The sequence below is a fragment of the Cygnus olor genome, assembly GCF_009769625.2.
Source record: "Cygnus olor isolate bCygOlo1 chromosome W unlocalized genomic scaffold, bCygOlo1.pri.v2 SUPER_W7, whole genome shotgun sequence".
NCBI lineage: Eukaryota > Metazoa > Chordata > Aves > Anseriformes > Anatidae > Cygnus > Cygnus olor.
Window position 1 is genome coordinate 1,495,028 of NW_024429078.1, and position 13,463 is coordinate 1,508,490.

Sequence of the window (13,463 nt, forward strand, 5' to 3'; positions counted from 1 at the left end):
CGGCCGGAGTGGCCACAGGGGCTGGAGTGGCCGCAGAGGCTGGAGTGGCTGGAGTGGCCGCAGGGGTTGGAGTGGCCGCAGGGGTTGGAGTGGCCACAGAGGTCAGAGTGGCTGCAGGGGTTGGAGTGGCCGTTGGGCCTGTCACAGGACTTGGAGTGGCCACAGGGTCTGTCACTAGCGTTACAGTGGCATCGGTTGCAGCTCGATAGGCATAGGCCAACCCCAGCACGTTGCAGTGATTTGTGTATCTCTGGTATTGCCAGGGTGATGACTCACCTTTTTCAAGCATTCTACCAGTTTTTTAGGATTTTGCAGTTGTTCAGGGGTGAATGTCCAAAACACTGGAGGTGCCCACTGCCCTAGAAACCTGCCCATATCCTCCCACACTCCCTGCCACTCGCAACTATCCCGCCTCAGGACAGATCTCTGGATGGCATTCCTAAGTAGTTGTTTAACCTTAAACAAAACCTGAAGCGCATTCAGGAGACATAACAACAAGAACATGCTGGTCTGAGTATCCCAAGGATATTCAACATCTTGGAGAGCTACCGTAACTAGCTCGGGGGATAAGAGGGTGGTGAAGGAGGAAGGGAGAGTGAACAGGTAGGAAAAAATATCTTCCCCTGTCCCCTCCACAGATTGACTCCCTGATGAAAAAAGGCAATAGGTGTAATTGCTAATAGTTTCTGAGATATGGTTTCCGAAGTATAGAGTCGACGACAGTGCTGAGTACAAATACCAGGTTAGAGTCATGACCAGAAATCTCATCATTTCATAAGCCATCGTTACACCACACAGTACCATAACAATCTTAAACCAGGGCCCGGAAAGGATAAACAGCACGACAGGGAGCACATACAGTAAGTAATGTGCTATATAACTCAATTTGGAAAACAGGCACAGCAGACCTGAGATCAAAGCAATCAACATTGTGACTAGCAACTATTAAGCAGGTCCAATACTTATACCAATTTTAGTTTAACACACTGGTCAGATCTGTCGTTATCTCAACCCTTCGAGCCCCACGTTGGGCGCCAAAAGGACTGTTGTGGTTTAACCCAGCCAGCAGCTAAGCACCACACAGCCGTTCGCTCACCCTCCCCCCTCCCTCTCTGGGGTGGGGGGAGAGAATTAGAAAGAAATGAAAACCTGCGGGTTGAGATAAAGACAGTTTATTAGGACAGGAAAGAAAGGAAAATAATAATGATAGTAGTACTACTAATAATAATGTGTATGAAACAAGTGATGCACAATGAAATTGCTCACCACCCGCTGACCGATGCCCAGCCTATCCCCGAGCAGCCGGCCCCACCCCCCACCCCGGCTAGCCACCCCTATATATTGTTCAGCATGACGTCAGATGGTATGGAATACTCCTTTGGCCGCTTTGGGTCAGCTGTCCTGGGTCTGTCCCCTCCCAGCTCCTGCTGCACCCCTAGCCTGCTCGCTGGCAGGACATAGCGAGAAGCTGAAAAGTCCTTGGCTTGGTGTAAGCACTGCTCTGCAACAATTAAAACATCAGTGTGTTATCAACATTCTTCTCATCCTAAGTCCCAAACACAGCCCCCTGCCAGCTACTAGGAGGAAAATTAACTCTATCCTAGCCAAAACCAGGACACTGTTCCACTCTTGGCTCAGAAGGAGGCATGCTTAGGAGTCCCAGCCCAGTGCCAAAGTTTGATGGGACGAAACCAGGCCAGCACATTTGTGAGACTGGCTCTTTGTGTTTTCGCATGTATACTGTTAAGTGAAATGTTAAACCAGCGTGAGTATGGGCAACTATTGAGTCTGTGCATCTCTTACCTACTTGGAACTGAAAGCTCTCAGAAGAAAAGAATCTTTGTGCTACTATTATACATGCTTTAGTGAAGCAGGTAGGTTTAGTCTGATTTAGAACAAAACTCTACTCTTGGAAGCCATAAAGATATATGAAAAAGCTGGTTGTCCTTATATCTGTGATCCTGGAGAAGCAGTTAGTATTACAGGATGATAGGTTGTCTCATTCAGGGAACAATCTGTAATCACCTTTTGATGACAGACTGCTCTTTGTGAAATTTGCCCTCATCATCTTTGTTCATACAGTAGTACAGACTCAAGAAACATACGGTTTTCTCTCAAGTTTTTAGGTTGAGATATTTGACCTGATTTGAGTCACCTTGGAGTTGAGCAAAACATTTGGTGGCAAATATTTCTGTACTAATTTTCAGTTGCTCTTTGGGTTTGAGGCATGTTCTGCATTTCCCCGTAACACTTGGGGCCTCTTGTGATTTGCAGAAAAACTCCTGCATATTGCCGGAGGATTTAAAGAACTTCTATCTCATGACTGATGGCTTCCAGATGACCTGGAGTGTGAAGACTGATGGTGAGTCCATGTGTTCCTCTCTGCTGATACCCTCATTTCTTTGCAGACAGTCTTTTCTATGCAAAATCTCTCCAGTTTCAAACTTTCTTTTTGCATTCAACATGTCAGCATCCTGCGTTAGTCTGAGCAAGAGTCATGCACACACACCAAGTCATTTTGAATGAAAAATTAGCACCATTCCTTAACTTGAAAAAAAAAAAGTACTCTGTCTGCTAGACAGCTTGAAAACTGATCTCTGATTCAATAAATGAAAGAAAACTGATCTCTGATTCAATAAATGAGTGCAGATCTGCATTGTATTGTAGGCTATTTTAGAAATGTCTTGGTGAGGGGAAAAAAAGTATGAGTGCACATCAAAAGTCCCTTTCTTTGCAACAGGGCAAAACCTATTGTTTGCATGTGCTGGACTTCTACAGGAGAGACGTACACCAAACACTGTCTAGAAACTAAACAAGGCTGAATGACATAAAAACCGTTCTGTAATACACTGGCTATCTGTCGACACACAGATTTAGGTATGTTGTTTAAATCTAGTACCTGGACTCCCTCTGTGGTTCATGGAGAGAGAAGCAGCTCTGGCACATTATCCCATCATAAAGCAGTAAGAGGAGTCACCATCAGAAAATGCTTCTTTCTCATTAAAAGTCTGTGTGTTTATATATATATGCAATCCAGAGAGACCTGATATGTGCACTCGTTTTAAAATGGCAAACTGAGTAAAAAGACAGAATTGTAACCTTGTGTTGACAGCATAATCCCTCTCTCTTTTTCCATTTCTGCAGTATGAGGAAGGGACTGTCCTTCTCTACCACATAAACATGTAAATTACACATTGGAGTATGAACCATAATGAGTGCTGTAGAAAATCCTTCACATCATTAGTATCTTCAGTGTCTCTCCACTCCATGTGGTGGCTTTAATCTGAGAAAAAATAAATCTACTGAAGTCATCTGACTGTTCCCATCTATAAGCCAGAAAGAAAGAGGCTGTAAAGATCATGGTAGTTATGAAGGATGATCTGTCTTCTTAGTTAGTTACATCTTTACCCTACCCAGCCAAGATGGAACATATGATTTATTTTTTTTAAAGTTGTTTTCCTGCTTCTCATATAGTTCTCATTTCTCGGTTAATAGAAGCCAGATCAGTCAGGCACCTGAGCAAAGGTCACACAGTTTACATTAGTCAGCCATGAAGACAAGACCTTGCTGTGATAACAAAAAATAATGCATCAGGAAATTGCCTTATACCATACATACCAAGATTATCACCAGCTTCCAGAATTACAAGGCCTGAGCCTGATTCTGCTTTCCACCAGCTAAAGTCCATTCACTGGAATTATCTCTGGAGTTAGTGGCAGAAGGGAGAGCAGGACCGAGCTTCATTATCTGTCCTTGTTTGGCAAGAGTCGGGCACACTGAGTCTTCTCTTGGCTCTTGTTACCTTAAAGCCAGGTTGTCAGATTGGCCTATAGACACTGCTGGCATCAAGAGAGAGTCTCAAATACAGGAGTCTTCCTCACAAAGTGGGATTTCATTTCAGACATCAGGGCTGTAATGCCTGTACTGAAGTCCCATCATATTTCAAGTGGGATTTAGTGTGTCGTGACCTCTGAATAATGTGGTTTTCAAAGCACACAAGCGCACAGAGACCAAGCAGCTCCCATAACTGCCTTGTTTGAGCAAGACTGATCTGTGCCTTCTGAGGCCTTTCATGCTGGCACATGGCTGAATGGGTGCTTGTGACCTGATGTCTGTGGTGGTTTTACTCAGGTGGGCGGCCGACCTCCACCACAACCGCTCTCTCACTCCCCCTCCTCAAAGAGGAACAGGGAGAAAATATGACGAAAAGAGCTCAAGGGTTGAGATAAGGACGAGGAGATCGCACAGTCATTATCGTGACGGGCAAAACAGACTCAGCGTAGGGAGATATTAAGATTTATTACCTATTACTAACAAGCTAGAGAAGTGAGAAACAAAGGGAAGAAACCAAAAACGCCTTCCCCCCATCCGCCCTCTTCCACCTCCTCCACCCCGAGCGGCGCAGGGGAATGGGGGAACAGGAGTTATGGTCAGTCTATAGCGCTTCTTCTCCGCCGCTCCTTCTGTCACTCTTGTCCCCTGTGTTGTGGGGTCCCTCCCACGGAATGCAGTCCTTGCCAAACTGATCCGGCGTGGGCTTTCCACAAGCAGCAGCTCTTCAAGAACTGCTCCAGATATGGGTCCGTACCACAGGGTCCATCCCTCAGGAGCAAACTGCTCCAACCTGGGTCCCCCACGGGCAGCACCTCCTGCCAGGTCACCTGCTCCTGCGTGGTCTCCTCTCCACAGGCTACAGGTCCGTCCCGGAATCTGCTCCGGCAGGGGTCCTCTACAGGCCGCAGCCTCCGTCGGTGCAGGTCCACCTACTCCACCGTGGTCTCCTCCATGGGCTGCAGCGTGGAACCCTGCTCCACCGTGGTACTCCATGGGCTGCAGGGGGACAGCTTGCTTCACCATGGTCCTCACCACAGGCCGCAGGGGACTTCTGCTCCGGCGCCTGGAGCACCTCTCCCCCTCCTTCTTCACTGACCTTGGCGCCTGCAAGGCTGTTTCTCACTCCTCTCTCACTCTCCCAGCTACTGTGTAGCAGCAGTTTGGTTTTTTTCCCTGTCTTAAATATGCTCTCACAGAGGCACAAACACCATCGCTTATTGGCCCGTCTCTGGTCAGCAGTGGGGTCCTTATCTGACATGGGGCAGCTTCTGGATTCTTCTCACAGAAGCCACCCCTATGGCCCCCTGCTACCAAAACCTTGCCACGTAAACCCACTACAATGTCCAGTGACAGTATTGGTCCTCAGAAGGAGACACATGTGGCAAGCCCTCAAACATTCGCTCAGGAACACCAACGTGTTGCCACACTGTTGAAAACCTGTGTTGGAGTGGGATTCGAGAGGATGCACCCCCAACAGGTGGGGTGTAGAAGAGGACAAGCTACCCAGTGCATTGTAAATGGGTGGGGTGGTTCCTTGTAGAAAGGACAGCAGTGGGAAAAAGAGTTTTGTGGGGGTGGCTGTAGCTAGCCAGGATGTTTAAGAGCCAGTTTCACAGGACTGGGCTAACCACTGCAACACGGGCCTAGTCAGTAGTGTGGTTCTCATGTGCACAGCTCTGACATGGTGTCACATGAGTACCGCTTCCTTTCCTATTCCAGATTATAGCAGATAAAATAAAAAAAGGCCTTTGAGTTGAAATTTCCTTGGTCCTGCAATGGAGCAAGAGCTGATGACCTGGTGTTGTCTGAAAAAGCCCAATTTTCACTCTTATGGAGCCTGGCTTGGTTAAGTGTACAGGCCTGTTGGGCATATGCATCTCTTCTTCCCACTGTTTTAGAAGAGATTGAGTAAATTTTTGGAGAAAAAGCAGTACCTCCTATGCTTTCCTGACATTGAATGTAATTAATGATCAGTCTTATTACAGATTCCCCAATGCCCCTGGGCTCCATGGTGATTAACAGTGTCTCAAAGCTTTGTCGGCTTGGGGGTTCCTCCATGTATGCCCTGCCTAATGCACCATGTCTCGCTGACCTGGAAGATGACACGGATGAGGAAGGTAAGATCCTGTTAACAGATTGGAATGCATGCTCTGCTTCATCCCTTTTGCTGTGTTAGGGTACTTTTACGGTATAGCACATGGATATGGCACCAGAAAAGGTCGCTTCAGGTAGATGTTTTTTTTCTCTCCTGGACCATAGCTGCTATATATCCTATTAGTCCCCTACAGCCTTGAGATATGGACATGTATGCTCTAAGCCTGACAGGTATTGTTAACTCTGCCAGTTGCTAGTATTATTTTCATACTCTTAATGGTCCTTCTGTCCTCCTGTTCTGTCTTTTCCCTTTATATGTGTTTAACTGAAACCTCCTCCAGTGATTCAGCTTGTAAAGTCTTTGTGTGCTTATGGCGTTATATGAACAAAAGATAACAGTTTTGTCTTGGTAGTGAAAAGGCAGCTGGATATGCTTTTTGGAATTGGAAAAGCAACTCTGGTAAATACATTTAAGTGTGAGGTGACACTGAAAAATGTGTGTTTCCAGACTGCCTGGAAATGCTGAGCATCCCGTGGTTTGGAGAAGGGAAGGAAAAAAAAAGAAGAAAAAAAAAGAAAGCCCACTCCTTTTGTCAGACTTCTTACAGTCTAATGAGACTGGAAGAAGTAAGAAGACAAGAACAAAGCCAGGTGTCATACTGACTCCTTAAAAAAATTGCTATTTGATTTCACAGTCTTGTCTCTGAATCTCTGTAGCTTTTGTAGCTTCTAAGCGTGTCTGAAAATTTCTTTTTGTATATTCTAATTTGTCAACAGTCCTGGTCTTCTAGTCATTGTAGTGAAACAGGCCAGATTCTGCTTCCATTTAGCCACTTAGACCTCCACTGATACTCTTATAAGGTGCATTGAGAAAAAGTTAAATCCCCATAAGACTTCTCATCCTGATTTTCATGGAGAACTCATCAGAAGGGTACAACTCTTGTGTCTCCCTTGTTCTGCAGCAGCATTAAAATTCAAAATGATATTCCTCAAGAATTTACAGCGACACAGTCCCAGAATGGTCCTGTAGAAAGGCTCTGTGATGGTTTTGTGCCACAAGTTTAATGAGAGTCAGAATGTGTGGCTGTTGAGAAGGAGGCAGATGTTACACTAGAATGTAAGAAGAAATGTATGTCTCCAAATTCATCAAAGTCTTCTGTCAACAGAAAAAGAACAGTTCTGTCGGATCTTTTCAGAAAATAAGAATGTAGGGCAAAAAAAGGAGAGTGAATAGAACACAATAGAGGACTTCAGCAGCAAAGAGGATTCAGGATCCACATGGGGAAAACTTCTAGGTGATATCAATGCATTTGGGTTGACTGCCTGGATATTGTGAAATTTCCAGCACTGGAGGTTGTTAAGAAAAGATAAGGCACCTGTCAGGAGTGACATCCACAAGGCTGATCCTGCCTTATGCCAGGGAAGGACTACAGGGCAACTTGATGTCTTTTTCAGCCATCTGTTTTTGATTCTGTGATTTGTTTTCCTACTGAAGACTTAAAATCTCTCTCTCTTTCTCTCTATCTGGAATTTAATCCTTTCCAAGAAGTATAAATATAATGGTTTGGTTTAGTTCTTCCTCAGCTGATTTATTAATAACTACAAAATAGATTGACTCTTTGCAGCTGAGTCACAGTCAGTTTTCCAAACATGTTTCAAGAAATTTTTTTTTCTGTTTTCAGGTGATAAAGACAAACCCAAGAAGCCACACTTTGATTCTCGTAGTCTTATCTTTGAATTAGATCCATGCAACGGAAATGGGAAAGTTTGTCTTGTTTATAAGCATGCTAAACCAGGTAAGACTGAAAAGAGAAAAGTTCGCCATCTCTTTGCAGATTGTATCTGTGAGCCTCGTGTGTAGAATCATCTTAAGTTTCTGATCTCCTTTGCTATTTATAGATGAACATTTACTGAGACATCTTGTCTCTGCTGAACTCAGTGGCTACACCTTAACAGTGGTTTAGCTGGAGCTTACATTTTCCCTCCTTTTAATGTTTGAGTCTGAGTTATAACTTAGTATTTCTGTATGCATAGCATACTTGCATACTGACCCAGGAAAGCACTCATGTATGACCTGCAAGCAACTATGCTGAAATAATGCGGAGAGCTAGACTTCAGCCACTAACATATTTATGGTTACTTGCATGTCTTAGAACAATGTGTTTACATTTTGACGAGAAAGGGTGTCTGCTTAGAAGCAAAGGATGAATGACAAAAAGGTCCTCGTCTCATTCAGACAGGCTTAGTCTGTTTCAGCCACCATGTATGTGGATGCAGAGCCTCCAGGTGCTAACTAGGTCAAAATTTGGTGGCGGGAGGTTGAAAGGCAGAATGAAAGACATAAGCTGAGCTGTTCTTTCTGAAAGATACACAGACAGTTGTTTTAAATCAGGGATCAGTGAAACATACAGGTCACTTGTCGAATAGCTGTCATCTGTCAAAGTACACAAGTCACTAGGTGTGTGTGCACGTATGTGCATGTACACTGTGTGGGGGTGTGCAGTTGGAGGAAAAAGGCCTGCGGTTGTTATCTTGTGTTTTAATTGGGTGTGACTTGAACTCCCAGGGCAGAAACTTCTTACCTGTCATCTTGCTTCCAGTGGCAGTGATTTCAGCACATGCTGAAAACCTGGATAATCTGAGCAAGGAGGGGCAGCACTGTTTATAAGTGTTGATGTCAGCACAGGAGGCAGTGTGTTTAACTGACAATTTTCAGCACCTCAATTTCCCAAGAAAAGTCACTTCTTTTTATGCTAGTAATCTGATGGTGGTTTCTTCAAAGGATGTTGCCGCCAGAGAAGTATTTTATCACCATGGATGGTTTATCATACTGTCACTGTTGAAGATAGTAGGGAAAAACCTCTGAGTTGTCCCATAGGATTGTCTGACGGCTCCTCAGAGAAGGTAATGATATCGATACCCCGTCCGGAATCTTCTTCTTGCATCCCTCCAGGGGTAACTGTGCCTGCTGCTTCCCTAAAGTATACCAATGCACGGAGCATGGGAAATAAACAGGATGAGCTCGAGATCTGTGTTCGGTCGCGGGGCCACGATCTCATTGCTATCACAGAGACGTGGTGGGACAGCTCGCATGACTGGAACGCTGTCATGGAGGGCTATGTCCTTTTTAGGAAAGACAGGCTGGGGAAGTGAGGGGGTGGGGTTGCCCTTTATGTGAGGGAGCAATGAGAGTGTACCCAGCTCCACCTGGGGGAGGGTGAAGAACAAGTGGAGAGCTTGTGGGTGAGAGTTAAGGGGTGGGCTGGAATGGAGGACACTGTTGTGGGGGTGTACTACAGGTCACCAGATCAGGAGGAGGAGGTCGATGAGGCCTTCTACAAGCAGCTGGTAGTAGCCTCATGATCCCAGGCACTGGTTCTCATGGGGGACTTCAATTATCCAGACATCTGTTGGGTAAGCAACTCGGCCAGGTACGTGCAGTCCAAACAGTTCCTCCAATGCATTGAAGATAATTTTCTGACACAGGTGGTGGAGGAGCTGACGAGGCGGGGGGTGCTTCTGGACCTTGTTCTTACCAACAGGGATGGGCTTGTTAGGGATGTGAAGGTTGGGGGCAGCTTGGGATGCAGCGACCATGAGATGGTGGAGTTCAAGATGGAACTTGGTGGAAGAAGTAAGGCTAGTAGCAGGATTGCTACCCTGGACTTTCGGAGAGCCAACTTCGACCTCTTCCGAGACCTGCTTGGGAGTATCTCATGGGCTAGGTTGCTAGAAGGCAAGAGTGCTTGTGAGAGCTGGGCTACATTTAAACAGCACTTCTTCCAAGCTCAGGATCGGTGCATCCCTAAGAGTAGGAAATCGGGGAAGGGGGGCGGGAAACCTGCGTGGATGAGCAAGGAGCTCATCGACAAGATCAAAAGGAAGAGGAAGGTCTATGAAATGTGGGAAAAGGGCCTGTCCTCTTGGGAGGAGTATAGAAGTGTTGTCAGGGCCTGCAGGGACGTGACGAGGAAGGCTAAAGCCCACCTAGAGATGAGGCTTGCAAAAGAGATAAAGGATAACAAGAAGGGTTTTTTAAGTATGTAAACAGTAAAAGGAAGACTAGGGATAATGTGGGTCCCTTGCTGAACGAGGGGGGTGTCCTGGTAACGGGAGACGCTGAGAAGGTGGAGATACTGAATGCTTTCTTTGCTTCAGTCTTTGCTTCAAGGACTCCCCCCCGGGACTCCTCAACCCTGGCGGGAGGAGAAAGGGGCTGGGAAATGGAGGGCCCCCCCCGGTTGACGAGAGAGTGGTTCGGGAGCGTCTGAGTGGGCTCAACGCACACAAATCCATGGGTCCCGACAGGATGCATCCACGTGTGCTAAGGGAGTTGCCAGAGGTGATCGCCAAACTGCTCTCTATCATCTTTGAAAGGTCCTGGAGAACAGGAGAGGTGCCTGAAGATTGGAGGATAGCCAATGTCACTCCGGTCTTCAAGAGGGGCAAGAAGGAGGATCCGGGAAACTACAGGCCAGTCAGTCTCACCTTTGTCCCTGGAAAGGTGTTGGAACAGCTTGTTCCGGATGCCATCTCCAAGCAATTGGAAGAGAAGAAGGTTATGAGGAGTAGTCAGCATGGATTCACCAAGGGGAAGTCGTGCTCGACCAACCTCGTTGCCTTCTATGATGGCATCACCAGCGGGGTAGATGGGGGGAGAGCAGTGGATGTCATCTACCTTGACTTTAGCAAGGCTTTCGATACTGTCTCCCATGACCTCCTGCTAGCAAAGCTGAGAAAGTGTGGGATAGAGGAGTGGACAGTTAGGTGGGTTGAGAACTGGCTGACTGGCCGAGCTCAGAGAGTGGTGATCGGCGGCGCAGAGTCCGGCTGGAGACCTGTGACTAGCGGCGTTCCCCAGGGGTCGGTGCTGGGTCCGCTCTTGTTCAACATCTTCATCGATGACCTTGATGAGGGAATAGTGTCTGCCCTCAGCAAGTACGCCGATGACACAAAGCTGGGAGGAGTGGCTGACGCCAGAAGGCTGTGCTGCCATTCAGCGAGACCTGGACCGGCTGGAGAGATGGGCAGGAAGAAACCAGATGAGGTTTAACAAGAGCAAGTGTAGAGTCCTGCACCTGGGAAGGAACAACCGGACGTATCAGTACAGGCTGGGGGATGACCTGCTGGAGAGGAGCTCTGAGGAGAAGGACCTGGGGGTCCTGGTGGACGACAGGTTGACCATGAGCCAGCAGTGTGCCCTGGTGGCCAAGAGGGCCAATGGGATCCTGGTGTGCATTAAAAGGAGCGTGGCCAGCAGGTCAAGGGAGGTGATCCTCCCCCTCTACTCTGCCCTGGTCAGGCCTCACCTGGAGTACTGTGTCCAGTTCTGGGCTCCCCGGTACAAAAAGGACAGGGATCTCCTGGAAAGAGTCCAGCGGAGGGCCACAAAGATGATACGGGGCCTGGAGCATCTTCCCTATGAAGAAACGCTGAGAGACCTGGGTCTGTTCAGCCTGGAGAAAAGAAGACTGAGAGGGGATCTCATCAATGTGTATAAATACCTGAGGTGTGGGAGACAGAGGGATTTGGCCAACCTCTTTTCAGTGGTTTGTGGGGACAGGACAAGGGGTAATGGCCACAAGATGGAGCACAGGAAGTTCCGCACCAACATGAGAAAGAACTTCTTCACGGTGAGGGTGACGGAGCACTGGAACAGGCTGCCCAGGCAGGTTGTGGAGTCTCCTTCTTTGGAGATATTCAAGGCCCGTTTGGACGCCTACCTGGGCAGCCTGCTCTAAGGAACCTGCTTTGGCAGGGGGGTTGGACCCAATGATCTTTCGAGGTCCCTTCCAACCCCTTCAATTCTGTGATTCTGTGATGGAAAGATTTTGTAAAATGTGTTTTTGTTGGCAGTACATGCTCTCCTATGACTTCCAGACTCTGGACTCTATACTCAGTAATCCAGATGACTGACAACTGAATTCTTGTTTTTATTTTGTGCGGCACATAAATGTTGGCTATAATATTTCTTGGAACTTACACTGCAAAATTGCTGTTGTCCAAGTGTGTTGAATGTAGAGTGTCAGTCCCGAGTTGGAAAGAAATAGAATTGCATCCATTTTACAGTGGGGAAAGTGACTGTAATGGCTATTGCATGATTCTGGGAGCAGAACCAAGACCTCTTCAGCCCCCATGCTCTTAACCATTAAACACGTTCCCTCTGGATAATCATCTATGTTAGTCAGGGACACTGTGTTTTAGAAGGTGCAACCTTTCCCATAAGTATGTTTTGTCTTCCACTGGATGTTGGGCCAGGGGTTGATCTCCTATCACTGCAAAGCAACAATATAGTTTGTTTGGTTGGTTCTAGTTGTCTCCCCAGACACAGAGATATGGTTCCTGGACAGAGCTCTGTATTGGCATTTCCTCACCAAAACCTTCACAGCCTACTACCGCCTGCTCATCACTCACCTGGGTCTCCCACAGTGGCAGTATGCCTTCACCAGCTATGGGGTGAGCCCTCAGGCCAAGGTAAGGATTTACCCTAACCCAGCTTCCACGTTGTGTGAGGTCAGGGAATAGAGCTGATACTACTGCAGAGCACAGCACATAAGCCTGTGCAATGTCTGTGCACGCTGGCAAGGCCTGGCACATCTTGGTGAGTGTCTTCCTCTTAACCCAGACAAGGCCGCTGTATTACCAGCATGACATTCCTTGGTCTCTGCTTCAGCCCTGCGCATGCATCAAAACGATTCACTAAAATCACTGCCGACTTCCCATCTATCAATGGCTGCAGAATTTGGCCCTGTGTTTCTGGTGTCTTCCCCGTCACACTGTGCTCTACTTTATTAGTCAGGGCTGGGCGCGTGGTACGTTAGCATATGTCTGTGCTCTGCCTTTTTGTAGTTTTCTTGCTAGAACATTTTATTACATTCACAAATCTTGGTGGAATTATTCATATATTCCCTAATCATTTGCAGCCTCTGTTAGTTTAAATCCTCCTAGTATGTTAACCATTATCATTTGTGAAGGTCTTTAAAGATGGTATATTAAAGCCCTTTTCCACTAAGCAATACATGAACAGATTGCTGTCTGCATTTTGGTATTGATTTTCTGCTTATCTTATTAAATACTTTACTGAGGATGGTGTCAGTGGGACTTGTAGTACTATAACCCCTACAGTTTCATTTCCCGACTTCATCAATGGGAAATTGATAGGAAAAACGCTGAGAGATGGGAACTTCAGGGCATAATGGTGTGGGGGCATATGGGAACAGAAAAGAACAACATTGTGGTCACTTCTAGACATAAAATCAGGCTGAAGAGAAACAAACACAAAATCTTTTCTGTAAAGAGTTAAAACCAAAATCTGCAACACTGTATGTGCAGAGAGGGTGGGATACTATTTTTTGGGAAGTGCAACTAGTTTTGTTCCATTTCATAAGCACTTTTGCATTCCATTTTTTTTAATCTTTTCTGCTTCTCTGAACCTAAATAAAAGTGGTTTAGTTTCATCCCCTCCCTTTTACTTTTCCTCCCGTGGTTTAAGTCAGGAGTTGCTCCTGATAGGAGTTACACTGCAGGAAAGGTAG

General features: G+C 46.5%; 2 protein-coding genes across 2 annotated transcripts in view; both read left to right on the plus strand.

Moving 5' to 3' along the window:
• LOC121063021 (CUGBP Elav-like family member 4) overlaps positions 1-13,463 on the plus strand; it is a 1,483,068-nt gene that overhangs the window by 1,057,712 nt on the left and 411,893 nt on the right. The window lies entirely within an intron of this gene.
• LOC121063038 (tubulin polyglutamylase complex subunit 2-like) overlaps positions 1-13,463 on the plus strand; it is a 52,096-nt gene that overhangs the window by 38,170 nt on the left and 463 nt on the right. The window contains exons 3-6 of the mRNA XM_040543336.1: positions 2,275-2,362; positions 5,820-5,951; positions 7,611-7,724; positions 12,242-12,402. Of these exons, the coding sequence (XP_040399270.1) occupies positions 2,275-2,362; positions 5,820-5,951; positions 7,611-7,724; positions 12,242-12,402 (495 nt within the window). The remainder of the gene's footprint in view (positions 1-2,274; positions 2,363-5,819; positions 5,952-7,610; positions 7,725-12,241; positions 12,403-13,463) is intronic.